A 13,853-nucleotide genomic window follows, 5' to 3' on the forward strand; every position below is an offset into this window, starting at 1 on the left:
GATACGTCAGTGTGGACTTTGAGCCACTCAGCGCACGGCAGATCAAGGGCATCTCTGGCAGGGTGAGGCTATACTGTGGTACTTTAGAAGACTGTAATGTTGTTATTCATTTGTCCGGCTTTGACTTTAAGTAAAACTTTTATTTAAAAAAAGTTTAATACATTCAACCTCAGTTCTGAAGTTATTTCACAAAAAAATGGGTGGTAGCCAGTTGTGGTAAATAATGCTATCGATGAAATGTGCAGTGCAGAATAAAGCTGCCCGGAACAGAATAGTGATACATTTTGAAATAACCTGAAGTTTTCCGTTGACTGTATATGAGAGCATCTGCTGAAAGCGTTCTCATTAATAGTGCTCTGTGAAGACATGAGAAAACTTTTTCCACAAACTGACTTCTAGATGCATGTTTTCAAATCGAGAGTTCTCAACCAAAATCAATCACGTGTTTTTTTCACATTGCACTTCCCAGCAAAGGAGAATTGATCCCAAAACAGCATTTACGGTAACTTTGTATCTCAAATTGTGTGGAAAAATAATCCCTCCTGCTAGGAAAAAGATACAGTGATGATATTGTATTTGAAATATTCCACCATAATTGCATTTTTCTAAGGAAAAAAACAATGTTTTGTCTCTCAGACCCCGAAGGAGTACGAAAGGGAGTATAGCCGAGAGCTTCAACAGAAAAGTGTGGACTCCAGCAAGTTTCATGGCTTTGCCTACGATGGGATCTGGGTCATTGCTAGGACCTTCACTCGAGTGATGGAATTGCTCAGGGTAAAAGAACGGCAGAACACCTACCACAACTTCACCGTGGATGACCGGGAAGTGGGGAAAATGGTGCTGGACGTCATGAACGAGACCAACTTCTTTGGTGTTACGGTAAGCCATTGGACAGTCATGTGAGACATGTTGGAAGTTCAAATAGTTTAATTTTTTTAAATTTTTTTAACTTCTCTTTCACCAAGTATTCTGAGCCAACAGAGCACCTATTGTCTCCACTTACTTAACATATGTAGAAAACAATGATACTCTCCAAACATACTGTACATAAACATACAGGCTAAATGTTTTTTGTTAATGTTTATGAGGCACATAAAGTACAGTGAGGTAAAGGAAGGAATACACCTTTTTCATTCCAAGGATCTGCATATTAATAAAAAGAAATCCAGGGACCGGTTGCCAATTTTGATGCCTGAATTTTATGCAGCGTAGCATTTATTCATATTTTTACATTTTTAAACATAGCTTTTTACAAATGTGTAAATTCACAATGTTTTTAGTTACATACGTGTTATGCAGTATGGTGGCAACTTTAAAATATGAAAATAACAAAAAAATTATAAAGTTTTACACATCACTGTAAAGTTTCACCAACTAACAATTCAGTAAAAAATAGATTAGAAAAGATTCCCTGTGCATCCCTATGAATGCATATCATACGCTATGTGTGTTTTCTTTCATGTTACTCTGCATGAGTTGACGTGGTGAATCAATCAAGCCACCTTGAATGTCAAAATGATAAGTGACCGTTGTTTGTTTTTATGGTCTCTCTTCCATGACATGCTCACAAAAGTGAATATGCTTTTCAAAACGATTATGCAAACTGAAAATCAATCAAGCAATCAAAAGGCTTCCACTATAATTTTTTTATTTAAAATAATAATGCTGTAAATATTTTGAGGCCCGGTACTAACGGGTACACGGACCGGCAGCGGTAAGGGGCCTGGGAATCGCTGATGAAGATGATTTAATTCAACACAGTCGAGACACCATCAAATAAATCACTGCTAATGAAGAAGTGTCTTATTTGTAAAATTTTAACATATGGCTGTAACTGTTTATTCATGTAAACACTATGTAAATTATATGTTCTGTTTTTGTACAATGGAGTGGGCAAATGTCAGAACAACACATAGATGCATTAATTACTGCTCTGTAACGCTGGAAGCTTGTTTGCAAAGGAGGTTACTTAGCCATCCTTGTCACTGTATGAAGCCTAAAGTGATGTCATTTGGTGCTGCCGACTCACTCCAGTGCATTCAAGATTGATCCTGGTGGCTATGCGAACAAACTGTGCGTTTGTGTGTGTGTGTGTGTGTGTGTGTGTGTGTGTGTGTGTGTGTGTGTGTGTGTGTGTGTGTGTGTGTGTGTGTGTGTGTGTGTGTGTGTGTGTTTGTGTGTGTGTGTGTGTGTGTGTGTGTGTGTGTGTGTGCGTGTGCTCTCTCTCTCTTCCTATTGAGCTGTTAGAGGATATCTCCTATTCCACTCCATTATTAGAGGAAACGGTGCTTCTCTAAGCATGCAGGGCCTTACAGTACAGCATAACATTACTCATAATATATCAAATTCATAACTGTGTTTACAAATACATGGCCCTGAAAAATGCAAGCGAGGAGAAAAGGGAAAATGATTGGCTTTACCGGGAAATTGCAGTGGTACAGTGTTCAATAAATACTCTGTATTTTCTCATACATACGTCAAATGTATTAAATGTGGAATAGTGAGAGGCTAAAGTCAAGATGGGACACGAGAGAGAAATGGATCTAGACAATAATGCAGACACGAAGTATATACCTTATGTGTCAACAGAGCAAGAGAGAGAGAGAGAGAGAGAGAAATAAGCCATTGATAAGAGTAAAATAGCTATTGAGAGAAATGAGTTCATGCTACTGACTTGTGTTATTGTGAGGTCCTTTGGGCTGAAGTCCCCTGGGGGTATACTGTATGTGTGTTGCAGCATTATTCTCTGGGTCTTCACTTCTTCATCCTTCTACTTTCACCTCTCTCAGCACAGACCCACTCAGGGCTGCTGATCAGGAGCAGGCTGACATTGAGTCTTTCCTTAGAGACTCAGGGAAAGCAAAGCAGTGCAAGAATAGTGATGGCCATGTACAGTAACATTTCATTCACATTGTACCCCAGCCAAGCAGGATGACAAAGTCCTGTTAGCTGGTTTTGATTGGCTGATACACTTTTTCTCCCATCATGTCTGTATTGAGTAATGTTGCAAATTCTCCATTACAAGGTTATAGGCTTCTAAGTAGGATTTTTAGGATTTGTGCCAAGATGGTTAGCTCAGGCGTAAGGTGAGAGTTGGTTCCAGGCTGGAGCCATACAGTTTTGACGCCAGGGGAAGTTCACTTGAGGGTAGACACTATCCAGCTTTATCAGTAGTAATTTTATTACACATTGGCATGTTACCAGTTAGCTAACTTAGCTGACGATGAATAAAGTACTCTATATATGCCAGAGATAAATATCAGCGTAAGTCAGCTTACTAACGACAGCTATCCACCTGTTAGTAAGCCGCTTACGTGTCAAACAGAAAACAAGACAACTCCGCGTCCTGATCTGTATCCTTTCCTAAAACCAACAGAAAGTTGAAGTGAAAATATTCATTACTTAGCCTAATTACTTTTGATCTTTGGGAGCAATCATAAAATGTCCCACCAATGATTGAGTTTTAGTAATACTGCTGCTTTTGGTCAAGGTCATGAAGTGATGATGTAAATGAGATGATTGATTAAGAGATTTTAGAGTGTACTATATCGAAATAATTATATTTTGCATGTAATAAACACTTATCGTGTGATACAGAAGCATTGCAGCATAACTAAATGCATTTTTGCACCAAAACATTTGAGATCTGTAGACTCTTCTATAGCTGTTCCCTGTATGTAGCGCACGCTTAGCACATAGAAACATCCACCCACGCATGACGATTAAAGACATACAAAGGCAATTTCTCTCCCGCACTGCATACATCCTTTATGCTATTTTTGAATTCAGATTGCAGCAGCAGCTTTTACACAACTCGATTTGATTGCTTGCGAAATGCAATAGGATCTGCAGGGTTTCCGATAACATAAATCAATGTGCAAGCTCCAGTGAAAAAGGCGAATTCAGCCTGTTAACCCCGTTTTAAAATGTTATGTGCGCTTGATCAAATGGTAACATACCCTGACTTAAGGCCCTGTGTTTTTCCTGATTGTATGTTTCTGCACTGTGTGTTTGCTGTGTACACAAATGCCCTGAGGGGCCTAAACATGTCCGTTCTGCACTGATCTTAGTCCATGGTAGAGACATCTGCAGCAGCAGGCGAGTGCTCATTGAGGGCTCCACACAGTATTGATCTGGTTGCTGACTGTCAGGGCCAAGGGGAATAAGGCTAACGTTAGCTCTGAGAGACTTTCAGGGCATAGAGATTTCAGATAGCTGCGATAACAACCACAGCCAGCGTGATGTACGCTGTAATTTACCATTGCAGGAAGAGAGACTACAGGTTGTGATCAGAGACGACATGTGTGTGATTTTAGATGACGTGTTTTGCTGTTTTTTTTCTTTTCTATGGTCAGTGGTCATTGTGTTGGTATCAGTGTCATCCAGGGTAATAGTGAGTAGTGTGGTAGCCTGAGGCTTGACGGTCACCTCAAACAGACACACTGAGGTGAAACAGAGAGGGGGGAGGGAGGGTTATGTTCATCTGTTTTTCTCTGTCAATGTGTGGGAGTATATGCTGGTGCATCACTAGTCACATTTGCAACAACTGTGTTCCCACCTCAAAGCCTAGAACCCCAGAGGATGTCACACCTGCAAACCCACAGACTGACAGCTCATTTGACCCCAGCACACCTGTCACTGACAATATGCTCACCTCCGCAGACAAAGCAATACCTGGCCAACCTTCCCCGTCACACATGCACACACACACACACACACACACACACACACACACACACACACACACACACACACACACACACACACACACACACACACACACACACACACACACACACACACACACAAACTAGCTTTAGACCTTGTGATTGCCCCTTCAGCCACCACTGTGACTCAGGTCTTGACGTCCTTTGAATATCAGACAAGGGACACCTGTCTGGGTCAAAACACTCCAGTGGAGGTTGCCTAAACTGCAGAGTACTTTAGAGTATCTTCTTTACCTTTTGGTCAAATGAGGGTGACTTAATCCAACAATGACAATATATTTCCAATCCAGAAAGTTCGAGTCAAATCCTCTACACGTTGGATACACTTTGCATACTTTACAAACCATGTATACACTTCAGCGAACAAATTGGGGTCCGTGACTATACACCATTTCAATAAGGTTTGTGATGGTTCCACTTTTGCTGATTTGAAGGGCAGTTATTGTGGCAATGCTAATGCACAACGAGAGCATGATATGAGGGTACAGCTATAGAAACCTGGATACATACACTCACAGTCATTACGGTTTCAAGTCAAGTTCCCCCCCTATTATCAACCCACATTGCCTGACCCTGTTTACACACCACCGTTATCTGAATGCTAATACAAAATGAGCTGAACTGAGGTGCACTGCACTGTCCTACTTACACTTCAGACATAATTGCATAGTATTGTAGGAAAAAGCAGATTGTGACAAAGAACCTTTTAGTGTTGACGAGTCAGATTGACAAAGTGGTCTGAAATTGTTAGCTGAGGATCTTTAAAGGCAAAATGGACGACTCTTGGGTCTCGGGAGTAGCATGATCTGCTCACGAAAATGCTAAAAACTCATGCATGTGTAGGAGCATAATTTGAAAACATATGAAGTACATGCACATAGACATGCTTAGCTCGTGCACACTCCGACAAACATCAAAGATGCCACACAAAGACTGGGTTTCAAACAGAGGGGTGGGATACTGCTCGGCTACTTCAAAGCTTGCCATCTTTTTGAGACAAAATTGGCTCTCCAGCATCCTTCCCCATATTTGCCCCTCAGCTGTCTTCAATCTGCCAATGCAAATGCTCTCTATCATCCGTCCAGCCATCCATCCATCTATCTATCCCTTTCTCCCCCTGTATGCCTGTCTCTGTCTATTTATCTCTCTCTCACCTCTGTTACCCAGCCAGTATATGTATATGTAAACCCAGTTATATGTGTAATTAAGGAGCTCTGTAAGCAGATGGCGGGGCAGAATTAATTGAACAGTCTTGGTAGATGAATAGGGAGAGGGAGATAAAGGGACGGACGAAAGACGAAAATAGAAAAATGGAGAGAAAGAATGAGAACACATAATGGGATGAATAAAGCAAAAGAAGACAAATTAATTTGAATATTTCTAAAGATACAAGCCAAAAACTTGAATGGTTTTTGTCTACCTGGTCTTTGTTTGATGATTGTTTTTGACAGACATTTTCTGGCTTGAAATTGTTCACCCTTTTCCTGTGTCGTTTCAATAAAATACCTACCATTGTTATTTTGTCGTTGTTTTTTGACCGATAAACACACCTTTTTGGAGTGAAATGAATATGGAGCAATACAATGAAGAATAAAATCTAAGCTACAGTACATTCACTGACCACTGCACACACTTGTATGTAGCCATTTGTGATGCTCATGTAAAGAATTGCCTTTTCGAAATGGGGAGACTAGATTATTTACCACATTATAGCGAGCATAGTTAATCAGGCAGGCTTGCTGATCTGATTTTGTTCCGAGGATATTAGCAAATTAATTGGCTCGAAGATCATTTTGTTAACTTCTATAAACAGATCAATTTTGGCCACATCTAATCAAATGAGATGCAGTGTGTGCAGGAACCAAGACTCTACCCTTTGCCTGCCAACACTCCAGTATCAGAGTTCTACTGAACATATTGTTAGTTAAATTAGGTTTCTTTTTTCTTCTACTGGAATTTACTTTACTGTTATATGCTGCATTTTCTTCCTCCAATTTTTTTTTGTTAACTTAAAACATGGTACAATATACTACATGCATTTTCAAATAATTTGATACATGCAAACTAAATGTTATATTTTTGTCTTTCCCTATTTTCAGGGCCAAGTCATGTTTCGGAACGGCGAGAGGATGGGCACGATAAAATTCAACCAGTTTCAAGGTATGTGTGACACTTCTGCCACTACTTATCAGCTTAACCACGGTTGACTTCTCTTCAGGTCACTTGAGACCTTTGCTCAATACATTTTTTACTGGTAATCAAGGACTGTGTTTTGCCATGTAGGTTTTGTGCTGACTTCACTTAGCCTGTAATGCCCAACTCCAGCGATCTGCACTTGTTCTTGACCTGAGACTTTCTCTCCTAGCTGGATTTAGAACGATTACTGACATTTGTTTCATTCAAAGCTGCAGTGGTTTAAGAAATGTTTACCATAGTTTTTGGAAAGCCACTTACATTAGTTTTCATAAGGCTACCACGGTTGATACACTAGTACCTATAAGGAGACATAACCACGGTAAAGGGAGGCTGTAAGATTTAACCGTTTTTAAGTCAGAAACTTTGTCATCATTTGCATAATTTCAAATGATAACTATTTGTCAAAAAATCCTGTAATGGTTTTGTCTGTGTTTGCTAAATTGCAAGGCCCATGGTGATGTACTGTAGTTAATCCCCTCTGGTGATATTATGTATGCCTGGACAGTCAAGCTTGGTACATTAAAACATGCCATTGCCATGCCATCATCCTCAGGGCTATTTTTATTTTGAGCCATCAGTGCCTGCTGAGTGGGAGAATAAACCAGAGATTGCATCAAGGCGCTGGGGATTCCCACTGTATGTAGCTCACTGCATGGGGCTGTTCCGTCCTCTTTGCCTAACCATCTTATCGTCCCCACTGCAGAGGGTCTCAATGCCTCTGGCTGCCTACATCACACTCTGTGTGTGTGTGTGTGTGTGTGTGTGTGTGTGTGTGTGTGTGTGTGTGTGTGTGTGTGTGTGTGTGTGTGTGTGTGTGTGTGTGTGTGTGTGTGTGTGTGTGTGTGTGTGTGTGTGTGTGTGTAGGTGTGTTTCAGATGTGTCTTCTTATGCACATGCTGCTACCCTCTGTTGGTGTATGTATGCTAATGTTCAGGAATAGGGGGGTTGATAAAAAGGTAGACCACACATTATTTATAGAAATTTATATATGTTTTATGTTAGAATAAAACTAAATTAACACAGTCAATATGGCTAGTGTTACATGGACAGGTGTCATTGTATGATACTTTTTGTTGTTGTTGAGAATTTACCAAAACTAACACTATCACCAATGAGGAGCCATCTTTAACATATAGGGGTAACTGTCTTGAAGCAGAACCACACTGTCTGTCTTTCTTTCCACTTTCTCTCTCTCTCTCCCTCTCTCTCTTCTCCCTTAGCTGGTTGTTTACTGTGTCCCCCAACCCACACTTTCCTAAAGCAAATCCTCCCCTATATTAGAGCTAACTCTCACCCATCATCTGCCTATACCTCCATACCCCTTCTTAACCTTCACTCTATCAGTAATTCCTCACTTGTCATGGAATCACCCTTTTGACACACCATGGTGCCTGAGCTGGCTGGAAAGGAGCGGAGGGACAGCCCCAGCTTGAATATTTCAAAAGGCAGTGATCCTCAACATGACCCTGTGCTCTGTCCGCTGCCTCTGATCCCCCATTTTCCCTTGTGAGACATGCAGGGGCCCCGCTGGCTCTTATTCTCGCATGGGGATAAGAGAGAGTCTTGATCTCAGTTGCAGCCCCTCTTCAGTACAGATTTTAAATCAATGCTTTGCCAGGCATGGAAGTTAGAAGGATAGGTTAAGATGTTTCGGATCCTTTAGAGATGAATGCTTTGCTTTCTACAACATCCCTCAAGTAATAATTAATTTCCTGCTTTTCTATCATCTTGTGCAGGAATTTGAACTATAGCAGCACTGCTGTCAGTTTACCTCTAGGCAATATAGTCTTCTTCTTTCTAGTCCTTTCAACGTAAATAGTTCACGAGAATATCATTAAACCGTACCACCAGCGTTTATAAATAAAGCAGGAACTTTGTTTCCATGTTAGAATTCCATAGAGCAATAAAAATGTGATTGGCATTGGACATATAAATGAACTTATTACATTTCTCTGCTACAAAGATGTATCCGAATGGGTTGATAAAAGATGCCAACAACTCGGAAAAGTGTTGTACTGTAATTGAGAACACCACTTTAATATTTGAGTTTTCAAACCATCATAAGCCTCTGCTCTGAAGGACATGTTCTCTGTGCCTGAGTTGCAGGCGCATCTGAGAAAAAAAAAGTATAATGTCTTAAAAAAGCCAATTTGAATATGACAATTAAAACACACAACCTGCATTGAGTAAAGGGTAACAGTCTGCACAGGTTAACAAACAACTGTCTCAGTGGTGCAAAGAACCAGGTACATTTACTCCAGAACTCTGCTTAAGTACAATTCTTAGGTACTGACATTCAACGTATGTGAGTGGCATGTTTTTCATACTTTTACATCAATATTCCCAGGGGTGGACCGAGTGCAGGGAGTGCTGGGAGTGCTGGGATAGCATTTTAGCATTTCAAAAGGAAGAGAGCTGATATACAATCCCTTCTGCTGTTTACATCCAACCAAAGCACGTGGTCAAGGGACCTGCAAGGGACACATGTTTATTGCGCATTGAGAAATACAAATCCTAAATGTCGGTGTACATGAAATTTTACTGCTCCAACAATTGTCAAATTTAGTCTGTTCCTAAATGTTTCAACATTTGCTGACGCTTTGGGGCCGGAACGGGAGATCAAATGCTGTGTTATCACGGAGCGGAGAAGAGAGGAGAGGGGGAACGTGATGCCCTGTGATGCTGCAATAGCTGATGTTATCAGTCATTTTCCTAGTCAAGGACAATGCTGCAGAGGAGTTCAATAGGCCCGTAAGAGTGATAACAGGGAGAAGCCGGGGAAATTTTGAGAGCGCACAACAGAAGAAATTGTAGGTTGTTTGTAGTGCTTACAAAAAAGAATCAGAATAATCTGTCTTCTCTACACATCCCCCTCACCCCTCACCTCCCTGGTGGACACTCTAAGTGAGGGATGTTTTGAGGGAAGGAGTGAATGAGGGACCAGGTTTGTCAGACAAGGTCACACTTCCTCCACTATTAGACCTGAGGGACTCATCTTTGTTTCTAAAGGAGAAAAACACTGAATCCTGGAAATGTGTTTGAGTCAAACTCTACAGAGACAGTGGTGGCTACAGGGTGGGGCAGTACAGCACTTTACAGTCCTCATACCATTTCTAGGAAATACTTTAAGGTGCTACAAGAAACTTTTAAATAATTCTGGAACAGTCTTATTTTTCCTCTGATGATCATAAATGACATGTAACAGCAAACAAGACCATCAGTGCAAAGAATGCTATTTGTCTATAGTTTTTCTCAATGCCTTTTTCATGGGTACGCTCACCCAGCAACAACAGCTGGCATAGAAACACTGGCGCTTTTGTCCAAAGGGGGTGCAAGAATGAACAAAAGCTGAAAGTTCCTCTGAGCACCTTTAGTCAATGTATATAACAATATGTATATACAGAGCTACAGCTGCATTTATTAGATTTTCCCTTTTACATCAATTGGACATTCTTCTCATAGTGTGCATTTGAAGTCTGGTCTTGTTACATGTGAGCATTTTTATTTGTTTGACTTTTGCTACACAGCTGGTTTCTGGAATAATATGTGCTCTTCATTGCCCTTAAGGTTTCCTTGAGGTGAAATAAACTGATAATTGAGACAAAAATAAAAAAATAATAACAGAAGAGCATTTCCTTGCCCTAATGAACCCCATCTAAGAGAGTAGATTGATGGAGAATCTTAAAAGATAATCTTAATGGAATGCTTACATTAGGGATGTACTGTTATGATACTAATAGGTTTTGTAGGATCTATTCATGAGGTGCCATATAGGGGAGAACAGGGGAATCTGAGGCATTGGGTAATGTGAGCCACCCCCTGTATCTAGGCAACGGAAAACATGTATGGTCATGTGAGATATATGTTTTCAAGCCCCTCTCATTTCCCCTTGGCCATGAAAGAGAGGACCTCATGGTGCTGTGGTAAGCATGTTTTTTTCACCAAAATAGGTATTTTGCATGTAAAAGTAAATTTTCTTGCTGTCAACTTAATCAACTGTTGTGCCAAAGCAAATGTATTCACGTAGAAAAACTTCTATCATACGTGTTGATGAACTACCAACATATAAAAACCATGTGATGATATTAGCTAAAGATTAGCCTGAAATGCTAAGAGAGGTAGTTTTTTCTCAAATTATGGTGGTGGGGGAAAGTGAGCCAAATGCTGCCCACCATGAGTTACGAGTTAAGTTTAGTCTTAAACATATTTTAATGTAATATTACATAACATGTTTTATTTTAATGTCATGCACATTGTAGAAAAGCCATTATGCCAAGGAAATACACCACGAAGACGACCTGGGGCAACCACACGGAAAGAGCACCTTCTCATCTTTCCCTGTAACCTTCAGGGCTGGAATGTAGAGTAGGCCTAGTTGTAGAGTATGACTGATGTTATAATCCAGTTGGGTCTTCTCCTGTGTTCTGAGTCCCAGGCTGTTCTCGCTGGTTCTGATTTTCCTATGCTTTGACCCCCAGACACAAGCTGGCTCTAAGGGTCCTGTGTTCTGACCCCCAGACTGTGTTCTAATCTAACTGGTTCTATCTTTCATTTGAATCTTATTAAAACCTTTTGAATTATAATGTGTTGTATTTGATTTTGTTCAGAGTTACTTTCAAGTGTTTAGAAAATTTGCTTTGCTTAATTGACCAAACCCCATCATTCTTTTACTAGTCCGACATTAGTTCTGGCATGTGTGGCTAGCTTTCAGGATTCTATCTGTTACAATATATGTTGTTATGGTAGTTTCAGAGTGGAAAAAGTAAGTGGTTCACTTTACCCCCTTGATTTTTCTGGTCTGTCTCAGTTTACCCCACAGCTGGGGTAAAGTGAGCCACATGACAACTTTTTTTAAAACAATCATATTTTCACTGCCCTTTGACTTGAAAAAATTCTGCTAACGCCAATTTCTAGGAAACATCCTGAATTAATGGGACATGTGTAAATTTGAGTGATACATCATTTTAGCTCGCTTAGAGGGGAGCAAATGTAAAAAGTGGCTCAGATTACCCCGTTCTCCCCTACATAGTATAGCCCAAAGCTGACCCATTCTTCACTCTGTACAATTAATGCTGGAATTAAACACTTTAAATCACTTTGTATCAGTGATCTATTATTTTGGCTCTAAGGGTCTTTCATAATAAAGTTGGTCACCTTAAGGACTCTTATGTGTATTTATTTTTAATGTGTTTGTGTTTGTGTGTGTGTTTTTGAACAGAGGGCCGGGAAGTGAAGGTGGGAGAGTACAACGCAATTGCTGATGTGCTGGACCTCATCAACAACTCCATGAGGTTCCAAGGTATGAAGAAGGCTAGACATTTGTTTATGTGCATGCATTTGTGTGGGACTGTGTGAGCTTTGACTCATGGAGGTAAAACTCCAAGACACTGAAGAAGAAAAAGATGTCCTGATGCACCTGGTGTGTGTTTATATATATGTTAAAGACCCATCACTACCACCTCAGCACTCTCGTCTCTTGCTCACTTAAACCTAAAGTCCCTTCAGCAGCACACATACACACTCAGACACCATCAACACCGACCAGTGCAGTGACACGCCGCTCTCCTTTACCACTCTAAACTGTCCTCTCTCCACTAAATGATTCATCTAGTCTATTTTTCACCCCTCCCGTGTTTTGCTAGTGTTGACATACTTTATAATTTGTTCGATCCCCCTGGCAATTCTCCCCTTTATCAACTCTCCCACGCTTCCTCCATTTTTTTCTCGGCCTTGCCCCGTCATACAGAAACTCTAGGACAGTATACCATCTAAATATGCCTGTTTCCACTTCCTTGACCACAGTAAATGGAGATTTGTAAGACGATGCCATTTGCGATCGATTGGCACACTGGGCAGGAGAGAAATAGAGCAAAAGATAAGAAAGTGCAGTGTCTAAACCACAATAACTTGACTGTGGTGCATAGAGAGACATGCACTCAACTATAGGGGAAACAGAGGAGCAGGATATGGGTCTCAAATAACTTGAGGCATTGGAACAATTTTTGCGGTTGCAGAGGAAAATATTTGAGGGATGCAGCTTTTAAGCTGTCAAAGTAGTGTAAAGAGACACCTTACTGTACAATGGGGGAATGTCCAGAAAAATCCCTGCTGTTTTTAATTTAAAATAATATAGGGGAAGGTGGGGTGATTTGTGCATTTTGGAAGTTGCAAAACCCATTGTTTCTAGAAAACCGTGGAAGAAATTGGAAATGTGACCACATATTTAAGAAGAGCCATCCATTTGACTCATCCTGTAAAGAAGGGAGACACAAGGAATAAGATATAAGCACATTTAAGCTCAAAAAACTGTGTTTTGCCTTTCAAAGTAAAATTTCCATGATCAAGGTTTTTTGATTATTGTGTCTGAACAATTATAGACACGTTTGAAAACATTTGACACATGTTTTAGTGCCTTGGTATGCTACACTTTGAGTCTATATAATTAGCACAATGTCAACCCTAAATTGCTGCATCATGCCTATTATCCAAAATTCTGGGGATGGGGTGATTTGTGCGCAAGGGCCTGGGTGAGTTATAAGTAAGTAAGTAAGTAAAATGTATTTATAAAAGCACATTTATGACAGTTTGCACTGTCCAAAGTGCTGTACATAGTGCATTCAGTAGGTAAACAATGAAGGTAAAATAACAATAACCAAAATAAAAGACGTAAAGCCCATACATCCACATAAACACAGATAGTAGTGCAGAGGTAAGTAAGTAGTGCAGAGGTTAATGGGGAGGAAACACCAGGGTGTACATATGGGTTTTGAGCCTTGATTTAAAGGCAGAAATGTAGGGGGAATCACATTTGTCAGGTGGCAGTTGGTTCCACAAGCACGGAGCAACTAGTGCAAAGTACATTTCTGAGAGTTGTGCCAGTGGCATGGCTGTATACGCTGGTCACCAAAAGAAAGTGATTGTCTACAGTAG

General features: G+C 40.4%; 1 protein-coding gene across 1 annotated transcript in view; it reads left to right on the plus strand.

Annotated features, from left to right (window-relative positions):
• Nucleotides 1-13,853, plus strand: part of gabbr2 (gamma-aminobutyric acid (GABA) B receptor, 2) — a gene marked incomplete at both ends in the record, with an annotated part of 155,777 nt that overhangs the window by 93,229 nt on the left and 48,695 nt on the right. The window contains 4 exons of the mRNA XM_080045922.1: nt 1-62; nt 637-879; nt 6,827-6,887; nt 12,142-12,222. The exon at nt 1-62 is cut by the window's left edge and continues 127 nt beyond it. Of these exons, the coding sequence (XP_079902048.1) occupies nt 1-62; nt 637-879; nt 6,827-6,887; nt 12,142-12,222 (447 nt within the window). The remainder of the gene's footprint in view (nt 63-636; nt 880-6,826; nt 6,888-12,141; nt 12,223-13,853) is intronic.

This window comes from Ammodytes marinus, assembly GCF_949987685.1.
Source record: "Ammodytes marinus genome assembly, chromosome: 17".
NCBI classification, from domain to species: Eukaryota; Metazoa; Chordata; class Actinopteri; order Uranoscopiformes; family Ammodytidae; genus Ammodytes; species Ammodytes marinus.